This window comes from Ixodes scapularis, unplaced genomic scaffold, assembly GCF_016920785.2.
Source record: "Ixodes scapularis isolate PalLabHiFi unplaced genomic scaffold, ASM1692078v2 PGA_scaffold2__306_contigs__length_199485367, whole genome shotgun sequence".
Classification (NCBI taxonomy): Eukaryota; Metazoa; Arthropoda; class Arachnida; order Ixodida; family Ixodidae; genus Ixodes; species Ixodes scapularis.
The window spans coordinates 70,685,280-70,712,914 of NW_024609857.1; the positions used below are offsets into that span (position 1 = coordinate 70,685,280).

A 27,635-nucleotide genomic window follows, 5' to 3' on the forward strand; every position below is an offset into this window, starting at 1 on the left:
GAAGGATATTGCTCACCATTAAGCTAACGTTCTTGTTCATCCCTTATTTTGTTGTGGCATCATTGAATAGTAATATTTTAGTTGATTTCAAGAAGCGCGTGAAACTGTTTTCGACAAGAACCAAGCAGCAAGAGCACACGGTCGTAGCGAAAGGACCACTTTTGGAGCTTCTCGAGGCTGCTGCTACGGGGCGTGTTGATTTCACTGGGGTCGCGAGTACTCGGCAACTAGAGTATAACCAACACAGCAATATTTTATTCCTACCATCTAAATAAACAACGTTTCCAATAATTGCTTGCCAACAACTTTCTGAAGAGTGCAGACGAAATATGTGTACGCCCGTGCTCTCCTGCACCTCAAGCGGCAATTGTAGCTATGCACGCGCACGCTGTCCTTCATGTTGGCGAATAAAATTCAAAAAGATATGAATCGTGATTTATTTCGTAATTTATCAGTTACCAGTTTTACTAAATTATTATATTCCAAGCTTTACAAAAATATACCGCAAGTTTTATTTCTATTCGAAAATGTTAAAAAAAGGGGGCCTGAGTGTTAGACGACTGTCGTTTTTACCATGTATTTATCAGGCTTTGCGGACATTAAAGTAGGAAATAATCGTCATGTTAAGTTGACTAATTAGCTGAACATTGTTATTTAATTCGTTCATTACTAGTTTTGAGGGTCATGTAGGAATTGCTGTATTGAAGGAAATTGCAATTAAAGGCCAGATTAATTTAAAGGATTTCCGAAAACGTAATGGTTTCGCAGATATTAATCAATAAATCGGGGTTTTTCGCATGTTTTAAAAATTGCACGCAAAAAAGTGCATCAAGCCAGCACAACCTAGACTCAAAGGGCACACCGCTCTTCCTATGGCATCACACTATGGGACTGGCCGCCTTGCATCTCTATTTTTTACTCGTTCGGCAATGGCGGTAAAGACAATTGCTTTGAGCGTTCTGTCGAATTCGTTTCTCAGTTTGAAATGATTTCTGACACAATCAGGGGTGATTCGTCCGTAACATTTTGTGCTGTGATGTGTACTGTGGTGTGGAAGAAATGGGCAAGAAGCGTGGGCCCCTATACTCCGTTTGACCTTATGTTGTACCGCAGAGAAGGCTAGAAGCGCGAGCTCATAGCGTTGGGAGCTGCTCTTAACGCACGAGAGCTTGTGCCGCCGAGATGTGCCCTACAGTAGGAGCTTCTGCTTGTAGCTTTTTCTGCGGTAAATCATTAGATGAAACAGAGTATAGTTACCTTCACGGAAAGGAATTTGAGACTTTAGGATACAGTTTCGATGAGGCCCCGTTTGTTCGACTTGCGGACAGTAATATCTCTTGAGAAATTACCGTTTGCAGCTACGTTACTGTTTAGTTGTGTGTAACTTTGTTTGTGACGGTATTTCTACGTGTATTGTATAAATGACTAAACCCTAACTGATAGGGCTAGTGTTCGAATCTTGCTGAGCACGAGAGCTCACTAAGGGAAAGACGACGACGAACCCCTTCGAAACACGCAACGATTTGGACGTTCTAAGCTTTGTGCAGATATTAAACACCTTGTATCTCCGAGGCCTACGTATTCCATGAATATGACGACGTATTTGACGAAGGACGAACCGTCTGGGCGAGCAGGCTAGAGCTTACACAGCCGCTCGGATTTGTCGAGCCGTTTCGAGATGACGGGAGAAGCCGGACATATCGGCTGTCGTCACGCTATGTGGAGAGGAGGTAGTAGAGAGGTCTTTGTAATTCTAGGTGGTCACACCGTGCCCAAAATGACGGTTGAAAGAGAGTCGTAGTCGTTTAGGTAAAGTTGTCACGCGTCGTCGCAGCACCTATACAAAGACACGCTGCTGTGAACGTAACGACATTATTTAAATATCGACATCACTCTTCCAAGCATCATTGTTGGCAGGATTTTCGATGCTATTTTTAGCTCTATTTTTTTAATGGGGCAAAAAAAAAACGCGAAAGTGGATTGCTTAATATCAGAAAAACCATTACCTTTTCGCATATTCTTTATGGTGCTCTTGCCTCTAAAGCTGGGGTCACAGTGCTTATACATTTTACAAAACACACTCTGCAAACAGATTCCAACGCAAGTCACCACGAGATCCGTGCTTCGAATACCGCATGGGAACGAGTTCAAAGAGAAGCTTAGTGCAGGGCATTCGAACCACGTATATCGGTGACTAAAGTCGGTAGACAGTTTTTTCTTTGTGTGTGTGATGCATAAGCAGACTGACCCCGGCTTAAGTGTAATTGAAGTAACTGCTGCGATTCCTTCATGGCCTATTATACAAATGATTTAGATGTTAATAAAAATATTTGAAGTAATTAGTCTACTTACCCTGACGATTATCTTCCCATCTCAAGCCCTATGAGCTTGATAAAACAGGGTGAAGACAGAACTCGTCTATGACCACCTATTTCAAAAAAATGTGATCGAAATAAATTCAAACACTATAGAATATATTCTTGTTTACCGGTTGTCTCTCATCTACATGCATGGTATTTTGTAATCAATCTAATAATAATTTAGGAAGCAAGATTTGAATCGCACTGAACATGAGCAGGAAGGTGCTCATTTGAACGAATCCGAGTATTCAGCTGTTTTTCTACCTTCTCCTGGGTTTCTCAGTCATTTGGTGTCCAATTGCAAGCAATACAAGAAACAAAAAGTGTAACTAAAACCAAGCAAATTAAGGCCACGGTCCCACTGAATGTGGCAGTTTAGGTACTTTTTGGCAGGTCATTACTCATCTCCTTTTAAATACTGTTTTTTGGGATTGATGTTTTTCGAAACGCAATGCAATCCTTTTTCATTTGATGTTATGTATGTGTTGGTTTTTACTGTTCATGCGCGTTTGTAGCGTTGCGAATATGATGGCGCGGACCCTCACTTGCTCCGCTAGTTCATGTTTTATTAACGATCCCTTAAAGATAGCACGGTTCCAATATAGCAGTTTTGTTAAGATGATGTTGGAGCAGACTGCAACGATACACTTTCTTGGTATTTGCACTACTTCGTTTTTTTCATCCCTCCAAATATTGCCCTAAAATTGACATTTTTCAGCACAAATATGTTTTTAATGACAAGCGCTAGGGCAATGAAATTAGCTACAGATGTAGTTCTTATAATTGGTAATATGCAAAAAAAAATTTAATGTTGTGTAAAATTTTTTGGTTTAGATATTTTATATCAAACGTAACACTTTTTTGTGCTTCGAGTAATGGTAGTTCAAATGCCGCTGTGGAAATAATTAAACTATGATAAAAACTTTTATAACATTTAGGGGTACAATGGTTGCCCAAAAGGTGGCCGATGGCTTTTTTTCATTTTCAAAGTCATAACGCTCCAGGAGCCCTTCAAACTTACCTGTTTTTGACGCATCTCTTTTTTGGACATAAAACAGATTTATTGGCATCTAATAACATTTATTCTTTGGAATAGATATACATCGCCATGTATTAAATTTTCACAATGATCTTGCTTTGGTTTCTTAATAGGTGTAGAGCTTAGCTAATTTTAAAAAAATTAAAAACTGTTTGGGTGATTTGTTGCGCTAGCTGTCGGATGGCAGACAAACTGCTGATTTCTAGTGTTCAAGAAAGTTCCGAGGGCGGCGTTGGCATCTGTATCATCATCAATCTCCGTGTCTTTTTACCTTCACATTTAAAAAAAATATATTGGAAGATTTACTATCGATAAATGAATGGTTTAAGTACTGGGTCAGGTTAATAAATCGAAGACAAATAATTACACACGCGTAGCGTAATATAATGTGTTCATTATTCGATATGATTGAAATCAATAAACAATAAAGACGAAGAGGAAAATAATACACCCGAGTTCACTTCATGCCTAGAGTCATTAAATGAGCTTGAAAGTATCGGCACTTCGTTGCCCAAGATTGTTTTGCCCGTCGCCATTTTGGGTCTTGTTCAGAGCAAACGCAACTGCCGATCGTCATGATCCAAAAGTACGACTTCCTCAGCATTAGATGCGGTGCTAGGAAGCTGATGCAATATTGCAATGCTCTGTCGCGGGTTGTTTAAACATTTGTGGGGGACGGAAAAGCGTTTCCTGTGATTTTAGATAAAGCTTCAGGTAACTGGCGACCATGAATTTAAGCCACAATATGGCCAAGTGTCGTTACTCTGAACTGTAGCTAATTTACTGGCCCAACCGGGAACAATGAGGAAGAGGCAGTCGTCAAAATGTAGTGGCTTGTGGAATCCACGGGGCTTACGTCATGGCTCCGCCAGGTATTACAAGCCTTTTGAACAAGAGCGTGAATAGTGTCATTAAATATGCTACGCGTCAGAGTAGCGACACTTGGCCATATTGCGGCTTACAATCATGGTTGCCAGTTCTTTGAAGCTTTATCTGAAATCACAAGAAACGCTTTTCCGTCCTCCACTTTAAACAGTGTGCGACAAAGCAAAGCAACATTACCTGAGCTTCCTAACACCGAATCTAATACTGAGGATGTCGCACTTTTGGATCATGACGATCGGCAGTTGCGCCTGCTCTGCACAAGCACCAGAATGGCGGCGTTCACAACACTGTCGGGGAAGAGAGTGCCGATACTCTAAGCGCAGCTAATTTATTTGCTCTAGTTCCCGCGAAACTCATTTTTCCTGACTGAAACTGAAAGTAAATATGAATAATACACCATTATTATAGCTTATTTAATTATAACCAACTACACATAATGAGAGGAGGAAGCGGCCGGGTAGGAGAAACGCGGGCTTTATGTGCGACCGTTCTAACCGTCTCAAAAGAGAGAATGCGCGAGCTTGCGCTGGTTTAAAAAAAGGCATCCAAAGAAAAGAGGCGGCACGCTGTGCTCTTTGTTATTATGCGTCTAATTGCAAATTATTGTGTGTATGTTTATACAGCCGGAAGTTAGTCCGCCTTAGTGGGCGTCTGACTCTCAGCTGTATAGATGAGCAATTTAGCCAGTACGGTATAACCGCAAACCTGGGGTCTTTAACGTGCACCACGCAGTAGTGATACACGACCGCACGCCGGTACGATGCTCTTCCAGAGTCCAGACCGAAACGGGCAGGGGCGGGGTGGCTTCTGCAGCGATAGCTTTCGATCCAAGTGCTCCGAGCTGGTGTGCGCTAGACCATGCATTCGACCACCGACCCCCCCTTGTGCGTCTAATTTATATACAGGTACAAGTATTTGAAGATCGACGATGGACGTCGATCGTCTCGAGGTAATGTAACGTAATAAATTTATATGAATAATAAACTTCTTGAAGGACTGAACGACTCAATTTTTCAATTCTTGGATTGTAATACGGCGGTAGCCTATCGTAGTTACTGTTGATGAAGAGCAATATGAGGTGACGAGGTAATGATTAAATGACGAGACTCTATAAGGACGACGACATTAGTGGGTGTCGAACCACAACGCACAGTGCCAGACTTGTTTCAAGTATCGTGTACCCAAAGACCTTCTTCACCCGCAACAGAATATGGTAGAATCAATGAGGATGCTGCTTTACAACTGTACGTGGAACAGGAAAACTGCACTGTGCAGAAGTGCGGCTTATTCGTTAATAGGAGGGACGGATTTTTAGCATTATTTCCTGATTGACTGCTTGGAACAAATGGCCTCATTGACGTAAAGTGTCCCCGTTCCAAAAGATTCTTGAAGCATACTTAAACCGCAAAGGAGTATGAGGCGAAAAATAAGATAAAGGAGCCTGCTGTGAAAGGTCCAAATCACCACCATAGCTTCTACTATGAAATACAAGGGCAGTTACACAACACACAGAGAGTTTTGTGATTTAGTTATATTTACACTCAAAGGCATTGATATCCAACGTATTCAGAGAGATAACACCTTCTGGTCAACCAACATAGAGCCTTTTGTACTCAAGTTTTACATGGAAGGCCCGACTTCCGCTGAAATTCCTTACGTAAACGAGTTGTCCGACCGAATAAACTGCAATTACTCCCGATCTGGAAATCTCTCGGTCTTCGTTCGTAAGCCATAGTATCATGAGATCGAGGGGTGTGGCTCTTCGTCCGACGAATATTGCTTCGGCGGGTGTTTTTACCGTGTAAGATGAGACCGTCGCGTGCCGCTGGAACAACAACCTGGCGATTCTTCACTGAACTGCTTCTTCCGTAAGCTTCGAAAGGGCTTTTTTTTTTTTTTTTGTTTCGCACACCATCTGTTCTGCATGCCCGTTAGTTGCAGGATGGTATGGTGCACTAACGTGATGCCTGATGCCGTTTTTTTTTTCTTTAAAAACTTGTTTATTTTGTTTGAAGCAAGATTTGGCACGTTATCAGAGAAAAGTATTTTCGGTAGGGCAAAAGTAGGTAAAAGAGACTGTAGAACTTCAATGACGTGTTTGGACGTCGTAGCAGGCATCGTGTAAACTTCCAGCCACTTAGAGTACGCATCGCCTATGACTCCGCAGATGCGGATATGTTTCGACACCCACCGGTTGAATAGTGGATCGTTTTCAGTTACTGTGCATGATGGCGTTGGACTCAAGAAAGGCTTCGAGTCTTTCCAGGAAGTTAGCCCAGGTGCCAGGACTTTTGTCGAAAGCGGTAAGTGTTCGAAACGTCGACAACGTCGGTAGCCACGTGTTGTGCTTGACACTGGACACTTACCATTCGCTGAGAAGAAACTCGCTTGTTCGTCTGGCACGAGTCGTCCGATATCAGGTCACCACCGCAACACCATCTCCCGACAAAAACGCATGTCCATAGTTAGCAATCACGTGAACTTATAAATTCCCGAACGCTCATAACTTGCCGTCGCTAAACGCCGTTCATTCATAGCGTCATCATTGCAAATAAACGTCTTCCTATTTCTTCTGATGGTTTTCATCATATTCCTCCTAAGCTGTACTTACAACATTATGTGTGTCGGTACTTCCGAAGATATTGCAACGGCGTTTGTTTTCTGGGAACCCCTCCCCTATAATGTAACAACCTTTACAACATCTTCCGGACCCCGTGAAACACAATATTTCGTGACGTTATTTTAGTCGTCATTAAAATGGTGAGGTGAGTACCGTAAATCGCGAAGCAGTTTACTTGACGTCCGCTTCCACTGGTGTCTTGGAAGATTAAGTCTACTGAGCGTGCATTCCTGCAGAAGAAATTTTAATTGATAGAATATGAACACGTCAATCAACATTTGATTCCTTCTTGGTAATATTTATTGCGAAAGCCCGTTACAACCACCGTAACTGTAACTGTAAAGGTACCTTTACAGTCGTGTGAATACATCCGTTTGCTGGGCCACGCTACTTGAGCCAGCTGAGCACAGCTGGCAGCGGCGCGAGCAAGGCCACGAGGGGAACGTGATGGCGTTCGAGCCATCCCACTGTGAACCAATGTTTCGGCCACCCCACGGGTGCGTGTCGCCATCTATTGGTTGAACTAACGCCTTGTTCAAGATGGCTGCCGTGGGACCGCAGCCTTAAGTGCCTATGCTCGTCCACTCAAATTCAGACTGGCATGAACACAGACAGAGTTTGTCAGAGACTACTAAGCATACGTCAGCTTCATCTTGCATCGACTAGTTTTGCCCTTTTCCCTTACATATTCGTCCCGCCTGATTTATAAACCACTTCTTTCCGCACTTGAAAATTAAAAAAAAGCTATAAGAGCAGATTTACAAACTTTGCTCAAGTTCAAATGCCACAATTCATTGTTCTAGACTTTCTATTGTTTTGCACTTCTGTTGCGACAAAGAGACTGGTCATATTTTGCCTATACACTCTAAAAAAAGTCTGTGCGTCTACTTTCACGCACAACACTCGGAGAGCCAATCAGCGCAACTTACGGAGGCAGCTCAGCAATGATGATGCCGAAACATATGTTTAGACCAAAAAACGCAGTCTAAGTTGTGGCATTAAGCAATGCAAAACGTCACGCTTGCATCGCTTAGGTCGGTTAGGTCTCATAAAAGGGACGGAAAGCTCGTACTGGACATAACGCATGTATTGACGGATGTAAAATTACCCACAATGCCGCAAAATAACAAGAACTATAACTGGGTTCGGGAGCGACATGAGGCTAGCTGCGACGACAGCGATGTCTTTTGTTCTATGGTTGAGTGTATTGCTTCAATTTACAGACGTCAGCAACCGAATCTTCGGAGCGCAAACAAATCATGCATATTTTTCCGAGTGTATGCAAGACAATTATGATTGCATGTTAAGAAGGTTAGTACACGTCACTGGAATATGCAGCGAAAATTGTACAACTATTTCGCCATGCACATTCTTGCATATAATAACTATAGAATGAATATTATAAAACATAATTGTTAAATCTAATTAGTGAAATTTGAAATCAATTTATGCGGAGACAGTTAGATTCTAGGTGGCGCATTTTTGAAAAGTGTTTATTGACTTAATGCAATGGCAGTAGATAATCTGTATTTTAAAGGAATGTTTCAAAAGACGTGCTCCCAATTTAGGTGAGCCCTTATTTTCTTTTGTTGGACGCTTGTTTTCTGGTGACCCAATAAGTCTGATATGGGATTATACGCATTCTGTGTTATTTGGAACGGAAGTTGCTCTCGCCTCATAGAACGCATCCAGACCTTTAAAAGAAAGCGATCAATGTGCGTTCTTGTTTTGTGGTGTAAATTTTTGCGCTACATTTTGACCTATCGGCGGTAATAGAATTGGTGCCACGGCATCGAAGTTGTGCGCGAGCAGGCACTAATTGAATTGGTGTCATGGCGTTGAAGTTAGGCACGTGCACTAACTTTAGCGATACTGTAACCTAGTTTATTCGCCTTATATACCTCGCAAGTTAAAGCCTCTGGCCATATTTGGGGCAATATTGTATCAAGAATACTTCTTTAGGAGTGATGTCACGTAATTTATACTTGAAGGTTTGCATTTTGTTAGCCTATTCAAAACTGGGCAGTCCTTTCACTTTGAGCTCATCTGACCCTGACGTTTCAATGAATGTGGTAAGCATGTTAAAATATGAATCAGAACATTTATATGAACGAACATCGCATCTAGGAAGCAATCTTCGATGTTGTCACAACTAGTTAGCTCGCGTTAATGGGAGTTTCGCGGGAACAAACGTGGAAGGAAGTACTAAGCTTTACCGAGGTCAGTGGCTTCCAAGTGCAAAACACCATGTCCATAAGGTATCGGGAACGCAGTTAATATGTAAGCTTTCAAATATAATTCGAAGCATACCCTTTCCTAAATTATCCAAGAACCAAGGAGCACGGTGCCAGTGTAGCTGCACGGGCTGCTCACGCTGCCGTCTGCAGCAGTAAGTGTTCTAAATCAAAAGTCTAAAACAAACGGAACTTGGCACGCGCGCTTGTCTCCGCCCTATTTTGGTTATTTACTTCGGACATTTAATACGCGGAAGGCGAGGACGTACGGAGCGTAGATTTACATTTTCTGCGTTCTCCTAAATGCTTGGGTAATTTAGCAATAGGTATGTCGTAGTTACCTCGCAGAATGCATTCAGCCATATAACAACGTTGTTTAAAAGCAAGTAAAAAGCAAATACACTTTCAGCAGATTCCTCCTTTTACCTAGATCTCTTTCTACGTCTGCAGTGTCATTTTCCGCACGATACCGAGCTGCACCGCTGGCTTTGTTCTTTTTACTTGTGTATCGTAAAGTGGAGGCGCCAGCGCGTCAATGCCAATCTGGATAACAGCCTGGTCGAATGTTGGCCCGCTTCCTAGCGCGAATACCGCACAGGCCGCAAGCAAAGATGACGAAACCTGCCGTGCCGCCTCAATGTTACGCGAAACATTGCATACACTCTAAGTGAAATTACGGTTACTGGGTCTCAACTTTCTCCCGGCAAGATGCGGCCGAGTCGGAATGTTATTTCTGGGATGATTAGGACGAATAGAAAGTTTCGCGCATTTTGACGTTATCCTGTTTAATGGTGAAGGGCCACTTAGAACGCTAGAAACACCAGCTTCCATCCTAGAGGGTGAAGAGGGAGCTTTCCTTGCCCTCTAGGACGCAAGCAAGGGAGTGGTAGCGTTCTAAGTGGCTCTTCACTTTCAGAAACAAGATCGAGAAACACAGAAAAAAACTTTTTATCAGGATTTTCCGTTTAGGAGGCAAAGATGTCGACAAGGTCGCGTATCGCCGAGAGAAAGTTGAAGCCAAATAACCGTTATTTTTTTTTAGTGTGTTAATTTAAGTGTTAGTCATGCCTTTATTTTTGTACATTTTAATATAGGGGAACTGTTTTTATTTTTTGGGGAAAAGGGGAAGTGTTTTAACACACCGCAGTTTCGAGTACGTGCAGCGAGAAGTGGTGACGAAGAAAGAAGGGATCCCGGGTGTATTCGCCAACCCTGCCCGTTTCTATATAGATATGCATCGTACCTGCCGGAGGCCGTGTGTCACAACTGCGTGATGCATTTTTGAAACCTCAGGCTAGCAGTGGTACTGCACTGGATTAATGTTTCAGCTACAGCGAAGACAGTAGATGCCTAATTAGGATGACAATCTTCTTGCTGTCTAAACATATACAACGAAATTGCAATATTAGCTTTATTCATTGCCGACTTTACATCTTAATCTTTAGGAGATGTTACCCTATATAATGCAGCAGCCTAAATGTCTTAGCCTTTTTTCTAGTCGCAACTGATCCAGAGCAAGGGGCACCCCGTGCAAGAATACGAAGTCACCACCGAGGACGGCTATATCCTCGAAATCCAACGAATCCCATGGGGTCGTAACGGAGCTCCCGTAGATAAAACCTCAACGACGCCTGTCTTGGTTCAGCATGGTATTTTAGCGTCATCAGCGGACTTCGTCAACAACTTTTATAATCAGAGTCTTGGTGAGTATGGTTTTGCCACTTAACTTATGTAGGCCAATGTTATAATAACCCAGTTGGCGGCTTGTCAGCTTTGTATATTTATTTGTTTATTTGGTTCTTCGTGCCACAAAAACGACCGAAGTCTTTGTATGAGGCACTTAGTTACACAATGCAGCATGCTCACAAATAGTTATACATTCCTAACAACATGTATACATCATCGCATACAATCTCATAAACAACGTTTAAAACAGTATGGTAGCTCTGTGTACAAGAGTGACTCAACTTCACACTTAAAATGTTGGTAATTACCAGACATATCCACGCAGGTAGTGGACGTGTCATTAAAAGTAAGTTGCATGCGACAGGACATAACCTCTCCTAATGAAAATGACAAAATGGACAGGCATGTCTACTACCACATATGGGTGCGTGGAAATTCACAGTACATAACAAAGCTTTAATATGGCAACATGATTTGCGCAGCAGTCAGAACGACGTACAAATTGTAGCTTATAACTCAAAGTGATCTCATTGATTAACAACAAAATATTATAAGTTATTGCAATACGTTTTGTGAGGTATTCGCGTGGAAAGTGAACCGCTTCTCCATCAACTGCCACCACACATTCGCGTTCCATCAACCCGGAGTATAGGGAGTGTTCACTGGCAGCCACGGCTGTGCGCTTTGTGAGCATTTGCTGAGCACGGCTGTGCGACAGTGAGTGTTTGCAAGAATACATCCTCACCGATAGAACTGCTGTTAAGTTACTACAGCTCGTGCTGTTGAAGAGATCTCCATGAAGAGAAAACTAGTGTACACATAATTTAAAACGGATAGAAATGAGCAAAAAGAAGACACACAAAAAAAAGAGATTTCAATTCTTAATGGAGTAGTGAGTCTTGGCCCTCTTATCGGCTGTTCGTCTTAGGTTTAAATTATGTTCTACGTGTGAATAGCTCCTGTCGATCGCTGACTGTTATAAATGCGGTTGTTAGCTGCGAAAGTCCAAAAATTCGTGGATATATAGACTCGACTTTTTTTCTTAAAGTTCAGCCTACAACTAATGGCCACAGCACGACAGAAATATATCCAAGCTTTGTCCACGTCATGAAAACGAGTATGGTGCGTAGCAGCGCAATCTAAGCGCATATACGTTATCTCACGTATGAAAGAAAACCTCGATGGCGGGCCGTTTTTTTGTTTTTGTTTTTGAGAGAACTGATATTTTGTTTTTACTGACAACAGCTTTGCCCGAAGGTATCACGTGTTGGTGAACCGAAATTAGATGGTGGGTGTAAAAATTCTCAGACATAACACATAAAAGTGAGAAACTGAATTAATGCCGTCTGATAACTTGAAGGGGCCTTCAGTACACAAGTTGTCAAATAAACAGGATTTTATTAAAACTTTATCAGCGAGAAGCTAAATTACAAGATTGCAGCTTTTAAATGAAACTTCCTCGTGGTCCTCTTGTACAAAATTTTAAATAGTTCGCGATTGTACATTGAAATTATGGCACCCGGGAAAAGAACTATCGCCCGATATTAGGATCTTTATCTTGAGCTTGCGGAATATATATTGCCCGTGACAGCAAAACTGCCGATTTTTTTAGGCTATGATTTGTAATAAATCGCTCAAAATTTAATGCATTAATTAATTTTCAGTGGGTTCGTCGACTATTTTAAAATCATTAGTAGTGCCCTGTACGTGCGACTACCAGTGCCTGAAGCTCCCATTATGAAGCTGAATCTGCCCTAATATGGTGAAGCTCCCTCTACATCCACTCCAGTCCAGGTACTGGAGTGCACCTCCGGACAGGCATAAAATACAAATTGGTTGTCGACACCACGTCTTTATCAGGCCCGTAGAAAAGCTTTAGTAGAACCTGACGTCTGCAACATATCAATGCTGAGACTCAATATATTGTGGTGATTCCGTAGGTTTTCTTCTCGCCGACGCTGGCTACGATGTTTGGCTCGGAAATTCCAGAGGGAACACGTACACCAGTCATGTGAATTTAAGTCAGAAAGGCCGCGAGTTCTGGAATTTCAGGTAACATTTACGAGGGTACTAGATATTATTTTGCAGTCGCTTGTCGGTAGATTTTAGAGCGCAGCTCTTAGGTGCCCGTTTCCGGGTTGAGCGGCGTCGGCGTCCACTTGGGCGTAACCGCGCTAAATTTAGCGGGAAAAGGGACGCTGGACTTAGCGGACGAATTCAGATTCTCCACTAGAATTAGCGGGAAAATTGACGTAACGTGACATCAGCACCAACATTTTGGTGCTGATGTCACGTGCTTTCAATTACCCGCTAAATTTAGCGGGTAATTGAATTCCTGTTGAGGTCACGTGACGTTAATTTTGCCGTTACATCTAGCGGAGAAACTGAATTTGTTCGCTAGATTTTTTATTTACGACCGGCCGCAAAACGAGCGAATTTTAATCTCACTTTCTATCCGGTTGATTTGAAAACTCTTTGTGTACACGTTTAAAGCAGTGAGGAAGGCAATTATTTTGATTATTAAACTTTAATCTAAGGTTAGGCAACACAGTAGGCACACGCGATTGCCCGCTTGTTCTGCTTTCTTGTATAGGTAAACTACTGCACCAAAATCTGCTAGTGAAAATAATTGACATCCGTGGGTAACCAATAGTGAGCTTGGCGTTCGTCTCTAGCCTCCACTGTAACATCAGTAAAAACTACCTACGCCCTGTTTGCGCTGTATCTCACAGCGGTGCACGTTTGTTCTACGTAGTCCGGCAATGAAAAAAGACATCAGGAAACATGACGTCTGCGCTTTCAATTTATTCAGCATCATATTTCACGGCAACACAAATCCCATGTAAATTGAAGGCATCGCTACATCTCGTTATGGAACAGTTTTGACCAGGGTATTGGGTTATTTTGAAAGCAGAGGGGGCAAACTGAACAAGTTGGCGCCAGTGGAGAATATGGTGCGTCGTCGGTAGTGTTGCCAAATTGTTCATGCAATTACTTGGTCGCTTGTGGTCAAGATTAAAGTTGAAGGATATGTACGTTAGATGATTGAATCGTATCTGCACGTATCGATAGGTGTAAATAAAAAGTACAGAAGAAAAAAAGACAAATAGTTTATATTCAAGCACAAATATATTTTGTTCCCGATGCATCTAATCGAAGCAAGACCCGTGTAGGGTCAGCGATTTTTAGGTTTTTGCCTTATTTAGCCTACACGATGTTGCAAGCACCAAATTATAAATTGTTTAGACGCAAAAAGTCGCTCTCATAAAAAAGAACAAAAAATATTTCATAAATTTCCAACTTTGTTGTTATGTTTTCTTAAATGCTGAAAGCAATATGGATTATTTTATACATTTCAAATAATTTATTGTTTGGATTCATGAAACGCAGAGGCACAATAAAGATCCAATTTTCTGTTGGCTCTTTCAAAACATATATAAATTAATCCAGAATTCCCTCCTGCTTTCCTCTAATATATTGCTCACCTAGTCCATTATTCTATCATTATAGATTAACATCGTTCTTTAATTTAAAACTTTTGTGATACCCATTGTGCTAATTCAATTAAAATATTATTTTTCAGCGCTGATGAAATAATGATCTACGACCTTCCAGCCATGATTGACGCAGTTCTCAGGATATCTGGACAAGAGAAGCTTCAATACATTGGCTGGTCCCAGGGAGCCCAGATATTATTTGAGCTTCTCTCAGAGAGGCCAGAATTTAATAACAAGGCACCAAACGTTTTTTTTTTTTTTATTATTAAACCCAGATTAGATTTTTAGGAAGCAGAAAGTATCCAATTTATTCCTTTTTACAGACGCAGGGTATCTTGTCTGAAAATATGTTGAAACCCACTGAGAGCAGCGTAACCTATACAAAAGTTACATAATATCGCAAACTCAAAGGCATTTTTTAAAGCAAAGTATAAGCGTCTACTAGAATATCACAAAATAGCAGTGAAACGTAACAAGCGTACAGAGTCGCGTAACATCAAAGATCGCTCGTAATATTTTAAGAAAGTTAGTGAAGTGATTGTAGTTTCTTTTTCAGATAACACTTTTCAGTGGCATGGCACCAGTTGCTTATCTCGGACACCTGAGGGCTCCCTTGAGAGTTTTGCTACCTTTTGAAGACATACTTGCGGTAGGCTCGAAATAACTGCTCTACATTAATCTCGAAAACAGGCATGTTTCAGCTGGAAAAAACAATTTTCAGAGAGGATTATTTTTTCAGCATATCTTATTGAGATTCAATAGATTCGTGGAACGCTATTCAGGTGACCTGGAAACTTATTGTTTCCCTAGTTAATCTTATTGACTGCGGCGGACCTCAGGTTAAAAGTGTAAAGTGATGTTATAAAAGTAATGAATTATCGTTGTATAATTAGTTTAAAAATATTTACCTTAGATGGACAATTATAATTAAATATACGTTATCCATAGTGAAAATAGGACATAGCTACACACTTCAAAAACTAAATTCTTGTCCGTACTGTGCGGTGGCTAATTTAAGCCATGGGGTGTGAGATATACCCAGGGGTTTCCCCAGGAATTGAGATTAAGGGGGGGGGGGGGGTAAAATTATGTGGGGAGGGGTTGTTAGGTGGGGGGCATTGAGAATAGATTAGTTGTTGCGAGATAAGGGGTACCTTAAGAAAATCAAGAGGGGTGTGCAGGGAAATTCCTGGATATACGGAAACAAAGAGGAAAAGAGCGATGACGTAGGCCTCCGCAACGTTCGCCGGTAAACAGTCTTCAGGAGTTGATGTTAGGGCGGTGCTTTATTTTGGGTCACGTAGCTGTAAAAAAAGGCGCGCACACTCTATGTTTTCGCAGTCGTACAATTTGCACCACTTTTTATAGCGCAGCTCTTAGGGGCCCGTTTCCGGCTTGAGCGGCGTCGGCGTCGGCGTCGGCGTAACCGCGAGGTCACGTGACCCCCCGAGGTCACGTGACCCCCATAGGTCACGTGACCCCCATAGGTCACGTGACCCCCTGAAGTCACGTGACCCCCTGAGATCACGTGACCCCCTGAGGTCACGTGACCCTCTGAGGTCACGTGACCCCCTGAAGTCACGTGACCTCAGGGGGTCACGTGACAACCCGAGGTCACGTGACACCCCGAGGTCACGTGACCCCCTGAAGTCACGTGACCCCCTGGTTTTAGTGTGACCGACTCCAGACAGCCTACCTTTGCCGTTGAATAATGCAGGGAATAACATTTTTTTTCTATTTTCTAAGAACTGCTTGTACAGTGCCCTTCAAACTTAACTCCGCCACTCGGTTTCGCAAATATTGATCTATTGCATGCTACCCAAAGATAAATTGATTGCTGCAGCTGCTGGAATACCTTCCCCTGATTGGGTTTTCATCGGGGATGCAAATCTTCACCAACTAGTTCGACTGCTAGGTTCAGGAACAGCTCAAGAAATGAAGAAACCGGACCATCTCGTGGCGGCGTTATGTTTGGGGCGCACCGTACATACTTATATGAAGGGCAACATATTTCTAATTAAAATGTATTAGATATGGCACATTCGTAATGAAATTAATAGGTTGTTTTTTGTTGTTTTTTTTTTTTTTTGTAATAAGGCGGACAGTAACCAGATTTTATTCGTACCCCTTCCTCCAACACGGTTAACAACGTCATTGTGAGGGAACCATAATCTTCATTTCAAGTGTCTTTTTTGGTAATAATTTCCGTCGAGTGTGAAAAATCCTGTGCTATATGTGTTTTCCAGCCCACCTTGCTCACAAGAGATTTCCGAATCATCTCAAAACGTCAGTTGCTAGTTTGTGTTGAGCTTAAGCAGCCATAACTTTGTACCGGATATATTTGCATCAATTTTAGGCAATCGAGTTGCCAACAATCACGCCTGGTAGATGTATGTGCGCATTAAGAAAACATTGCCTTAAGTTCTCATATCTTGAAAGTTTCCTCCCGATATCTGTTTTGAAGAAATCGTCCGCAGTTTTAGAAAGCTTGCAGAATCGAAGCAATTTATTTTCTTTAGGCATATCAGTTTTTATAGTTTGCTTATGCCAGGTTTTGAATTTTATTCAGAATCGCGGAATCTGAATTTACTTTATATTTTCTATCAAGTAAAGCGTGAAATCCTTTAACATTGTTTTATGTCAGTAAGGTTCACATAAGTTGGATAGAATGAAAACGCCTTAAAACATTATATGCACTTTATTTTTTTTTCACGTTTCACTAACGTTAGTTAGTATATATGTCTGAAAAATGGTAAGACGGATCCAATGTTACTCCAAATTAGAGTTGGCACGTGAGAAACAAATTAGGGCCACGACACTGCACACTGCGTGTTTAAATCATGTTCTTGGAATTTAATATTATTTGTAACCCAGTGTGCTGATAAAGCTGAATATTGTTTTTTTCATGGTATTTGCTATAGACTCTACCGCTGATGCGCGATACCTGTGTATGTAACCTCCAAATATGTGTTCTGTTTACGGCATTCGATTTCAAATCCAAATCAAATAGATTCCATGGCTTTGATTTAGTTCCATGAGCAAATAATTATTCGATGCCCACAAAAAATGATCCGTTCAGTAATTTAACGGTATCTACACTGTGAAACAAGAGGAATTATCGAGTTTCGCAACAACAGGTGTCGCCTGTAGAAACAGTGGTTTCAGAATTTGGTTATATCTCTGCGTCTTTGTTTGCGCTATCAGAATAGGAAAGAAGGCTTCGTTGTACGAAATGGAAGATGCAAATAATTCAAGATAGGCACAAACGTCACGTTTGGGAGCTCGGTCTAGGACAGTGCAGCTAAATGACGCTTACAGAATCTAGCTGCATTGCTCTAAAATTCAGTCCAGATGTTTTCGAACCAATACTTTTGAAAACAGTGTTTTGAAGCAACTGGCTTTCTGACGCTTGTACCACCGTTTCACACACCTGTGCCAGCTTACTGTGATGTATTTTACTTGTCCGTGTGAGTAGATTTGAGCTCTTGTTCTTTTTTTATATCTTTAGCTGGATATACCATTTGTTTTTTTTTCGCTAATGGACTGTAGGTTTTTTGATAAATGAAAGTGAATCATGGAAACCTCTGGAGGATCAATTGTTAATTTTAAATGACTTTGTTCTTAGAAAGTACAAATTAAAAAAAAGTTCAACACATCTTGCCACTGCAAACAGGAGCACCATCCGCATTACCGGATGTTACAAATTTCTAGAAATCTTCTTTTTCCGTGCTCTCCTTGACAAGTTTCAGTTCTGGCTCCATTGTAACGTCTAACCATCTACGTTATAATAAATATCGACTACAAGCAATATGTGGTTGACGTGCAAAATGTCGACACACGAAGTATATCGACAAGAACTTATTTTTGAATATCATAGATCAGAAAGACCTCGTAAAAATAGTCATGTAATGTTAACGCGCGTGGACAAATCTCAAGTACTCACGGCCCAGTTAATTTTAGGAGAAGGGGTGCCATGTCAATGAGCCCTAATGCACTACCTGCTTGGTTCATGCACCAACCTATCGTTGATCAAAAAGTATGTGGTCACGTGATAGCCGCAGAGGACTAACAAGTTCTTGCTTCCTTTATCTAGTAATCATCCTTAATCAGTTAAGCACAGCATTGTAAGAACTCCTATTTCGTCATCTTTTTCAGTCATGCCCACACTTTTCGGAAACAATTTTTCATTTTCAGCATCTTAGGCTTGTCAACGCGGGGTATCCAGCTGACCTCTTGGCGAACACATTGAAGAGGTTCATTCTTTAACTTATTCGTCCTTGCGTAGCAACCAAGAACACAAAACCGGAACGATTTGCCGTAATCCCATACACGCACAATTCATCGCAAGGCTAAGGGCTCTTGCATCCCGCTTCAATGAAAACGTAGTTTTTCTTGTGGAATGCGACTTAAGCAGCTCTGTCAACGCGCGTCAACAATCAGAAAAAACTGCAAGGGTTATTGTTAAGCACGCTGACCAGTTCGTTCCGTGCAAGGAAGAAAAAATTTATTTTATACATCTTAGGTGCGTGCAACAGTATATTGGTCAGACAGGAAGGTGCGTTAACCACAGACTCAGAATGCGAAATTTGGAAGTTTCACGGTCGTCAGCTGACTCCTTTCACCCTATAGTCGTTCATGCCCGCGCATGCACTGCGTTCCTTGTTTCAGGAAGACAAACATTTTAGGAGGTCATTAACAGATTTGGCAGGGAAATCATTGAGTCATTCACTATGAACTCTGTTGACAATAATGGGTTCACGCCTTCCCTTGTTCTTTCCAAAGAAAAGGTAACCTACTTGAATCCGTATTTACCGTGGATTATAACTGCTCCCCCCCCCATTAAAAAAAAATTTGTTTTGCTCATTCTGTAACCTCACATTTCATCTTATTTACATCTCTACAATTTATCTTTACACTTTAGGTCCTCTCTTTTTTTGGTCTGCGTCTGCGCCCAGTCTGTTGCATCCAGGCGTTCCGTGCAACTCGGTGGCCCGCCGTCTGGCTCTCCCCTCCCGGTGTCTCCAGTTACATCCGCCGTGGTCTGGCTCAGTGGGTCGTGTTCGATGAACGTGGCGAACACGCAGATAATATACCGCACACCCTTTCTTTCCCTTTTCCATGACGGTGCTGAATTGCAGGGAGTGCTTTTAGGCTCATCCATGTTGTTGCTAGTTGAAAGAAAAGTTTGTCGTCCTTCGCCCTAAGTTTGTTTTATTCTTTCTGTTGTCAGCCGCCTAAAAGTTACTGACTGATAGTTTCAAATTAGTGTGGCGCCATGTGTGTCGCGCAAGGCCTCTTAAGTGGACATATAAAAAGCGGCTTTAAAATAGTTTGAATTATCGAAATGTTGCCTGAATATTGAATTAAAACGAAAGAAACACACAAGAGGACGAAACAGACGACACAGCTTTCGACTTGCAACTACAGATTTACTGGGGCGGCTCGTCGCTCAGAGCTCGACTTGGGGAGGCGATGGGGAAAGGGGGGAGGGGGATGAGGGGAGGTGTAAGAAACACAGGGAGACCGTTGCGGGGGCGAACACAGCGGGCGGTCGGGAGTCTGGTCCACGGCGTGGTCTGGTCCGTGTCGCCTCTCTCGTAGATGACACCTCGCGTCGCTTCGTGCCGTCGGGGGCGCGGCGGAGAGCGGGGGGAGGGGGGGGGGGGTCATCGGAATTCCCCGGGGAAGGCGCAAGACGGACCGGAGCACCAGAGGGTTAGGCGAAAACAGAAGGCGAGAAGAAGTAAAAACAGAGGGCGGCTTTCCGGGGTTGTTTTTGTTGGCCACTGTTTTCCCAAACATTTAAGTTCTAGTGCCGCGTGTGCTGGGGGGCTCCCCTCCCTCGCAGGAAGCTAATCTCTCTCTCCGAGAGGGAAAGGGAAGGGCTGGAAAGGTTTTTGTCGCTGACTTGATACTTACGGATTCTATTATTTCTCTTCCGAATCGAGATCGGTGTCCACCTATGATTTTTGTTTGGGTGAAATGGGGTGTGCAAGAGGAACATTTTTTTGCGTGGACAACAACCGGATGCACGGAATCTTCGGGCGGGCTCGTGATCTCCCTCGCGTGTTCACGGAGACGGTCGTTGATACATCGGCCCGTTTGACCGATGTACTCCGCTCCGCACGAAAGAGGGATCGTGTACACTTTCTCTCGCGCGCAGGGGCGGAAGCACTGGGCGTGTTTTTTAGTGCAGGAGGGCGGAGGTTCGGGATTGTTGACGCGCTTGCACATTCCACCCAATTTGAATTTGCAGGTGAAAAGGACCCTGGTGTCGAATTTGCGTGCAAGCGCACTCAAACGATGGGATGTGTTGTGCACGTAGGGAATGCAAGCAGGGCGGGAGGAGAAGGATCTGGGTGGGGAATTGCGGGGGCGGCTCCCGGACTGCACGATCAACTTTTTGATGTTGTTTTCAATCAGATCCGCGCGGTATCCTGCCCCCTGAAGCCTAGCCGTTTGACGCGAGAGACTCTCCTTGATAAGGTGGGGACAGGACTTTTTACAGGAGGAGGAGAGAAGAGATTTGACGATGCCGGATTTAACTGTTTTCGAATGATGGCTAGCGAAAGGAAGGACAGGTTTTTGAGAGCGCTGTTGGAAGGACCAGCATTTAATTCAATGTAGATTACCAACACGCTCAAGTCTATAATTGCCTGAATATCTTTGTGATTGTGAAGGGTGGGCATAAAAGGAAATATTTTAGAATGATTGCAGATGAGCGCTGCCGTCTACAATTATTCCAAATTTAAAAACGGCCCAGGGATAATTAGCTATGATGAATTGGTTCACTTTAAAAATCTGTTTGACAGACTTTTTTTTAAAATTTGATAAAAATCTATGGCGAAGGCTTCGGTATGTGTCCGTCTTAAGAAACAAGAATAAACGCAGTTACGAATATCTTTTGCTTCTCTAGTTGCTAATTTGATGCCATCTTTTGCTGACTTTTCAGCTCCTGGTTGACATATTATATCACGGGGAACTTTTTTCAAGTAGTGATTTAATAAAGTGGGTAGCTCAGACAATCTGCAGTCACCCTACATCACGTCTGGCATGTGAAGCATTTGTGGGTTTTATAAACAACGTTGATTCTTCCGAGCAGAATAAGGTATGTCCACACATAACGCAAATTTACTAAACTCAGGAAACCAAATGCTTTCTAGGCACGGTTTCTGATGAAGTGCGCGAGCATGAATATCAAATATCAAAAGAATTACTTAAAAAATTTCGCAAATCTTTTACGACCACGGTCTAGAAAGAACGATTCAAATGATCCACTTTCCAATAAGGAGTATTGGGCATAAGATGAAAAAAAACGAAACTCTGTTCTACTTCGAGTCAGCCCATTGAACATTGTTGAGGAGCTGTCTAAATAGCATAAGCTGTCCTTAAAAAAATGTTCATAAAGTTTTTTTGTTTTGTTTTTTAAATTTAGGTAATCACGGAATCGGTCCCAGGCCGCGCAGACACACTGACCAAAACAATGTTAATTTTAATTTTAGCGCCCGTCGTTTTTCTTAACTTATATCTCTAGCAGTATTTTTGCGAACACTAGTGGTTCTACTGCCCCAATATTAAACTTCATATTCCAACTTTGAAATATATTTAATTGTCGTAGATGTGTTTCAAGTAAAGACATATATGTGTATTTTTTCACAAGCTATTTTTCTTGCCATTTCGAGTGGCCAGAATCTTGTGAAGCTGTATTGCAGCTGTTTTCGCGATATCTGGGTGACCGATTTGATCTTGGAATTTTTGCATTGAGTGTGTCATTAGAATATAAACTTGATTTAACCTTTTCATATTTCATGTTTATGTTTGTTCATAATATAAAGTAAAATAAACAGTGGCCTTCTTAACTCTATCCGACCCTCAAATTCGTTCGATTGTCAAATAGCATTAAGAATACTGTGACATAAATGTTTGATACCAAATGATTTTGATTATAGAAAGGTTTCGTAACAATGTGAAACTAATTCAAGCTCCATTTTCCCCAAGACACGTCTTCCAGTTTATTTAAGTAATTTTCCCGCCGGGAGTTCCATTCGAAACTTGAACCATTTATCACAGGTGAGCATTGTTCGCGATAATAATTTTAAAAAAATCATTGGTTGTATAGGAGAATGAAAGAAGGAGAGTTCATTTTGGGATTTTTTTAGTAACTGTTTGTGTATTTTTCAGTTAGTTCGATGCGACTGCTTCCAGAAGTATGATTTCGGCTCCTTTGGAAACAAAGAAAAGTACGGAAAGGTAAGAAAGAGCACGGGTATCAAACTACTGCACCATAGCATGAAGATTGTGCTTTAATGTTCCATCCCTTTTACCGTTATTTCGAAACTTGTGATAGGTAATTTGTTTTATTGTTGCAATATTCCTTAGTCCGTCCTGTACGTTCGATGATTAAAGTTGAGGAATACAAGTTGTTTTAACTGTGTATGTGAACAGAACGATTCTGTGTCTATGTTATATCTATCGTAAGTGGCATATTCAATAAAACTTGATTAGCAAAAATTCTCTTGTAGTTTTATTTTTATCAGATTTAACTATTCTCAAAAGGGATAAAAGTCCAGGTGTTATTAAGTTTGAAAAATAAATAATAAGATAGGAATACTAAATTTAAATTCTGTTTTCTTGTGGATAGAACATTTACATTAATAAATACATTTCATAAACACTATGACAACAATCTCATATTGCAAGAACGAGGACAATTGAATTTCTGTGATTTTCAAATTGTTTTGAGTCGAAACTTGTTCGGCTATCTCATCGTAAACATTCCACACGCAATTACGTTTTTAATTATTTTAATTTGGAGCTAAACTTTCTACCTCCAATTGATGTTCTATTGCAGAAAACAATAGACCCTTTCCGAAATTCAGTCTGGCCGCTTTGATCACTATCATCATCGTCTAAAAAATGACATATGTGCCATACTGATGGCGGTCTTCTCTTTATTGATGAAGGAATTAAATGCAAGAACTGCGTAAACGTTCATTTCTAGCTCGGGCCCAGTCAATTTGTTTGGAGAACTCACTCGACTTCAAAGCCCCTTGATGCATAGAGTTGTATCAAGGCGTCCATCTGGGTTGGCGCTTCATTCTGAATGATTGCGTCTTTTTAGCCATTGACACTGAAAGTGATGATCGAGAAAAAAAAAAACACTATACTGTGAAGAGCACATTCTCGTTTGCCGCTGACTTTCAAAAGTGACTGTGCCCGAGAAAATACTGCAGACTACAGGTTCATTGCTGCCATTAGTACGGCCAGTAAGTAAAACCGCCATTTCAGTCACCAGATGGCTCTAAAGTTCGGAAAGGGTCTACTGAATCAAGAAATACCTTGCAATATAAAGTACTCTATGCAATTGCCTGTGCTTGGTGTGGAATATTTCATAGAATGCGGTTGATGCAAAGTGGTCTACAATGTATACATGAATTGAGTTTATGCTTGACTGATTCGTTTAAAAAAAAACAAGGAAAGCTACAAAAATGGGTTTTCTGCAGGTGAGTTGTACGGCCATGGGGACATAATAATTTTATTTATTATATGTAAAATGAAGTTAACTAAGGTTGGCTAAGTAAACTTATATTTCATGCTAATAATAGGGTTTCAATTATAAACTTGTTGAGTGTAATGAAAAACCACTAAATCAGTAAGGTTAATAAAGACCTAGAGCGCGGTGGAAGCGCGGTAGTGCGCTGAACTTATGGATCGTGCAACAGGCGCAACGCTGATGGTGCAAAAACGTGAAGGATGTGAGATTTGGATCATCCGGTCGGGCGCATTTTCCCACGCCCATCCTTCTGCCTGTTGCACGAGCGGTAAATTTAGCTCATCGCCGCGCGTCTCACGAAGTTAGTCTTCTTAAAATTTACAGATTGTTCTTTCAGTGACGGTCAGAAAGTTTATAATCTGGGTTTATAAGGTTATCGTTTCTAATCAAAAAGAAAATAATCGAAATGTAAATAATTGTTCGATTTATCATGATGAGAGCCTCCCTAGGACGCATAGCCCGCTTGCATAGGTCACATTATATAACTCTCTCGCCTTAAAAGAACAAATACGCGGATTGTAAATTAAAAAAGGCTTGTAAATGTGGGAAATGGTTCAAAATAACTCCAAAAAAGAAAGGCCTTAGACGGGCGGTGCAACGGTTTTCAGACTTTGGCCAATTAACTGCAGAAATTAATCTGTGTCACCCATGGAACGAAGAACAGATAAACATATTTTCTTGCGAGCGCTAGTTTTTGTGTAAAACAATGAAGCAAATCGAAGTTCAAAGTGCATCTCTGCTTTCACGCAGTGTTGCCGAATGGTGGGAAATTTCCCATATTGTGGGAAAAAGCGTGACAGCTAGGGAAAAAGGGAAACCAGAATTTAAACACTTGTAAAACGTGGGAAATATTTTTTAATACGAAACTAAACCAAAATTTTGTAATTTTCTTTTCTACATCGAACAAGAGAAAGGAAGTGGCACTAGCCAGCATAGCAGTTTGCTGTTTTGAAGAGCCAACCTAATTCATCACGACTTAGATCATGTGCGTGCTGCAAGCCTGCCGGTATAGTACTGCCGGTACGCGCGCTTTTCTCACCGCTAGCTACGCACACTAATCCTCTGTCAGTGCGATAGATCATGAATTGTACAGTGGGTGGAGTCCCTTTCACATCACGAAAACGAGCAGGCGATTTTAGTTTAGTTTAGTTAATGGCCCGTTTGCCTTCATTCAGTTCCCCTGGTTCATTCAACCAATGAATTGTGCGGAAAAGAAGGAGAGGGGAGACCAGTTTGCCGAATGCCAACTACATTTCGTAATTTATGCAATGCCAACTTCTACAAAACAAAAACATAGGGGAGGTGTTGGTGCATTTAAATATACTTGGCGTCATGCGTATCTTAAAAACGACTTCTGTCACTAAAATGGTGTCGTGGGAAAACAAGGGACTTTTCGCCGCTTGGCGAGGGAAAAACCGAAGTGGCAATGCGGCAACACTGTCTCCACGTCGCCTTTCGAGTGACGTACTCTGGGGGATCACGTGGTTTCCCCTTGGGTTCTCTCCTCAGAGGCTCCAACCATTTCCTCCGCGATTATCCACTCTTAAAGAACTAGCATCGCCGAAGGTCGCGGCGAGCAATCGACACAAAAGACGGTTCGCCACGGGGGTTACGGTGAGGGTAGCAGCGGAGGGGGACAGGTTTTGTTCACTTCCGCGTATCCCCCAGATTACGTCACATATCAGTTCCGTTAACCACAACAAGCGGCTGCAGATCGGTAAATATTTCGTTTTCTTCTTTGCGATTACGCAGTGGAATAGCAGTTTTTCGGTACAAGGTGACGCATTTTTGGTCACTTGTGCTTGGATAAACAATATAAAAAATACAAACTGCAAATTCTTTCAACACTAAAATCGTTGCACTACCCCTTTAAGCAAAACATTTTGTCACCTTTTGTTTTCGTTGCAAATATTCAGCACAGAGCAGCCACTTATATGAGCTTTTTAAAAGTTACTTAAAATCTGGACGTTCCACTTATGCTGAATACAGGCCAGTTTTATATATGCCAGCCCTCTCTTCCTCTCTTAAGTATTCGCTAATTATTAGAAGCGAATAGGCTGCAAATATGAACGCAGTTTAACTGTTCTGTGCACTCACCCTGCACGCAAGCACTTTTTATGTGGAAACAGTGATCATGTCATACGCTTGAAATGCAGTAAAATATTACGACCGTAACACTTTTGAAACTTCACAGTTTCATTAAGGCTCTTTTTATTGTCTAAAAAGTACACTACATTTTGTATGTACAGGCAGTGTTTGATCGGTTATTATTCTGCGCGGATGCAGGCGAAACAAGCTGTGTTTAGGGGAAATATATACGTATAACCTACGCAACGAGCTACACTCAAGATACAATAGCTGATTATAGTATCACCGTTTCTATTCGACCTTCGAATAATGTTAAACTACCTTAGCACGAGATATCAATATGCATTACACTTAAGTAGTTTACTGTTTCCTATTCATTTTAGCCAAGTTCTTTTCACACCATTTTTAGTCTAGGTATATAAACTAGAACCTGTTGTGAAGTACGTTTTTTTCTTTCAGGTGAACCCACCTCAGCATCAGTTAAGCAATACTAAATTACCTGTCGCAATCTACTGGAGTGATGGCGACGAACTGGTTACAACTAAGGATGTCGCTAGACTGCGCTCGGAGCTGCCCAACGTCGTTGCCTTCTACAAAGTTCCAGATGATAAATTCACTCACCTTGATTTCGCTTGGGGTATCACGTCTGCGAACGTACTTTACCGAGAAATGATTGATCTCATGGATAAATACAAATAGAATCGATATATTATGCTTTCGGTTTTCTGAACTGCAATCCATGCATATTTGACCATATTCATTTGGCTTTTAAAGTTTTCTCTTTATGTCTTTTTTTTGTGTGTGTTTTACATTTTGTGCATAACTCTGCAGTTATAATGTTTTATTAAAAAAAACGTGTAGTCGAAGGAAGAGACGCGGAAGGGAAAGTCTAAAACTCAGTTAACTGTTTATTTCTGAAGCAATCTATATATACCCACACAGCCACTGTGAACCACCTTCTACACAGCGATCTCCTCTCTTGAAAGCACTTCCAAATACAAAGACCATACTCACTCACAAGAAAATAAACGGTTCAACCCACAATAACGTCATTGTCAATCACCTTCTACGCAAATATATTTTTTGTTGAAAGCGATTTCAACACAAATAACATATGCACTTACAAGAGACCACGCGGTCAAACCAACAGTGCCCTAATCCTAAAGGACGAAGGGAGAGGGCTCCGGGACCTACATGTAATTTGGAAGCCACGGAGAAAGTTTCTCAAATTGTAAGCAACACCTTAAAGTTTTTTTTTTTTTTTTCTTTTTACAAAGGAAAATATGTTTGAAGTGGTTTTAATCTTTGGGAAGCTTTGTACCCCAACCTGGACAAAGCTTTCCCAAGATTAACAACACTTCAAACATCTTTTCCTCTGTAAAAAGAAAAAAAAAACTTTAAGGCGTTGCTTACAATATGAGAAACTTTCTCCGTGGCTTCCAAAATGCATCGAGGCTTGACTTATGCAGTTTCCGATAGACGTTATCCTTATTGTTTCTTTAATAACTTTTTTGATATCATTCCGCTCTTTATGCAGAACTTCCATTTCTGACCAGTAGAATGAGAGAATATCTTTATTGAAACAGAGAGTTTAGTCTGAGCTTTGCGCTCTAACAGGCTTCTCTGTGGTGGGGAAGGGGAGGGGGGACAGAAAGACGATCGACAAAGGGTAA

The 27,635-nt window shown here is 41.5% G+C and overlaps 1 protein-coding gene across 1 annotated transcript; it reads left to right on the forward strand.

Annotated features, from left to right (window-relative positions):
• The first annotated feature begins 8,017 nt into the window (after positions 1 to 8,017).
• Positions 8,018 to 26,661, forward strand: LOC8040419 (lipase 3-like). The gene is made up of 7 exons (XM_040216099.2): positions 8,018 to 8,047; positions 10,637 to 10,841; positions 12,765 to 12,876; positions 14,408 to 14,558; positions 14,878 to 14,970; positions 22,503 to 22,571; positions 26,422 to 26,661. The coding sequence occupies exons 1-7, from the start codon at positions 8,018 to 8,020 to the stop codon at positions 26,659 to 26,661; spliced, it is 900 nt and encodes a 299-aa protein (XP_040072033.2).
• The last annotated feature ends 974 nt before the right edge of the window (positions 26,662 to 27,635 follow it).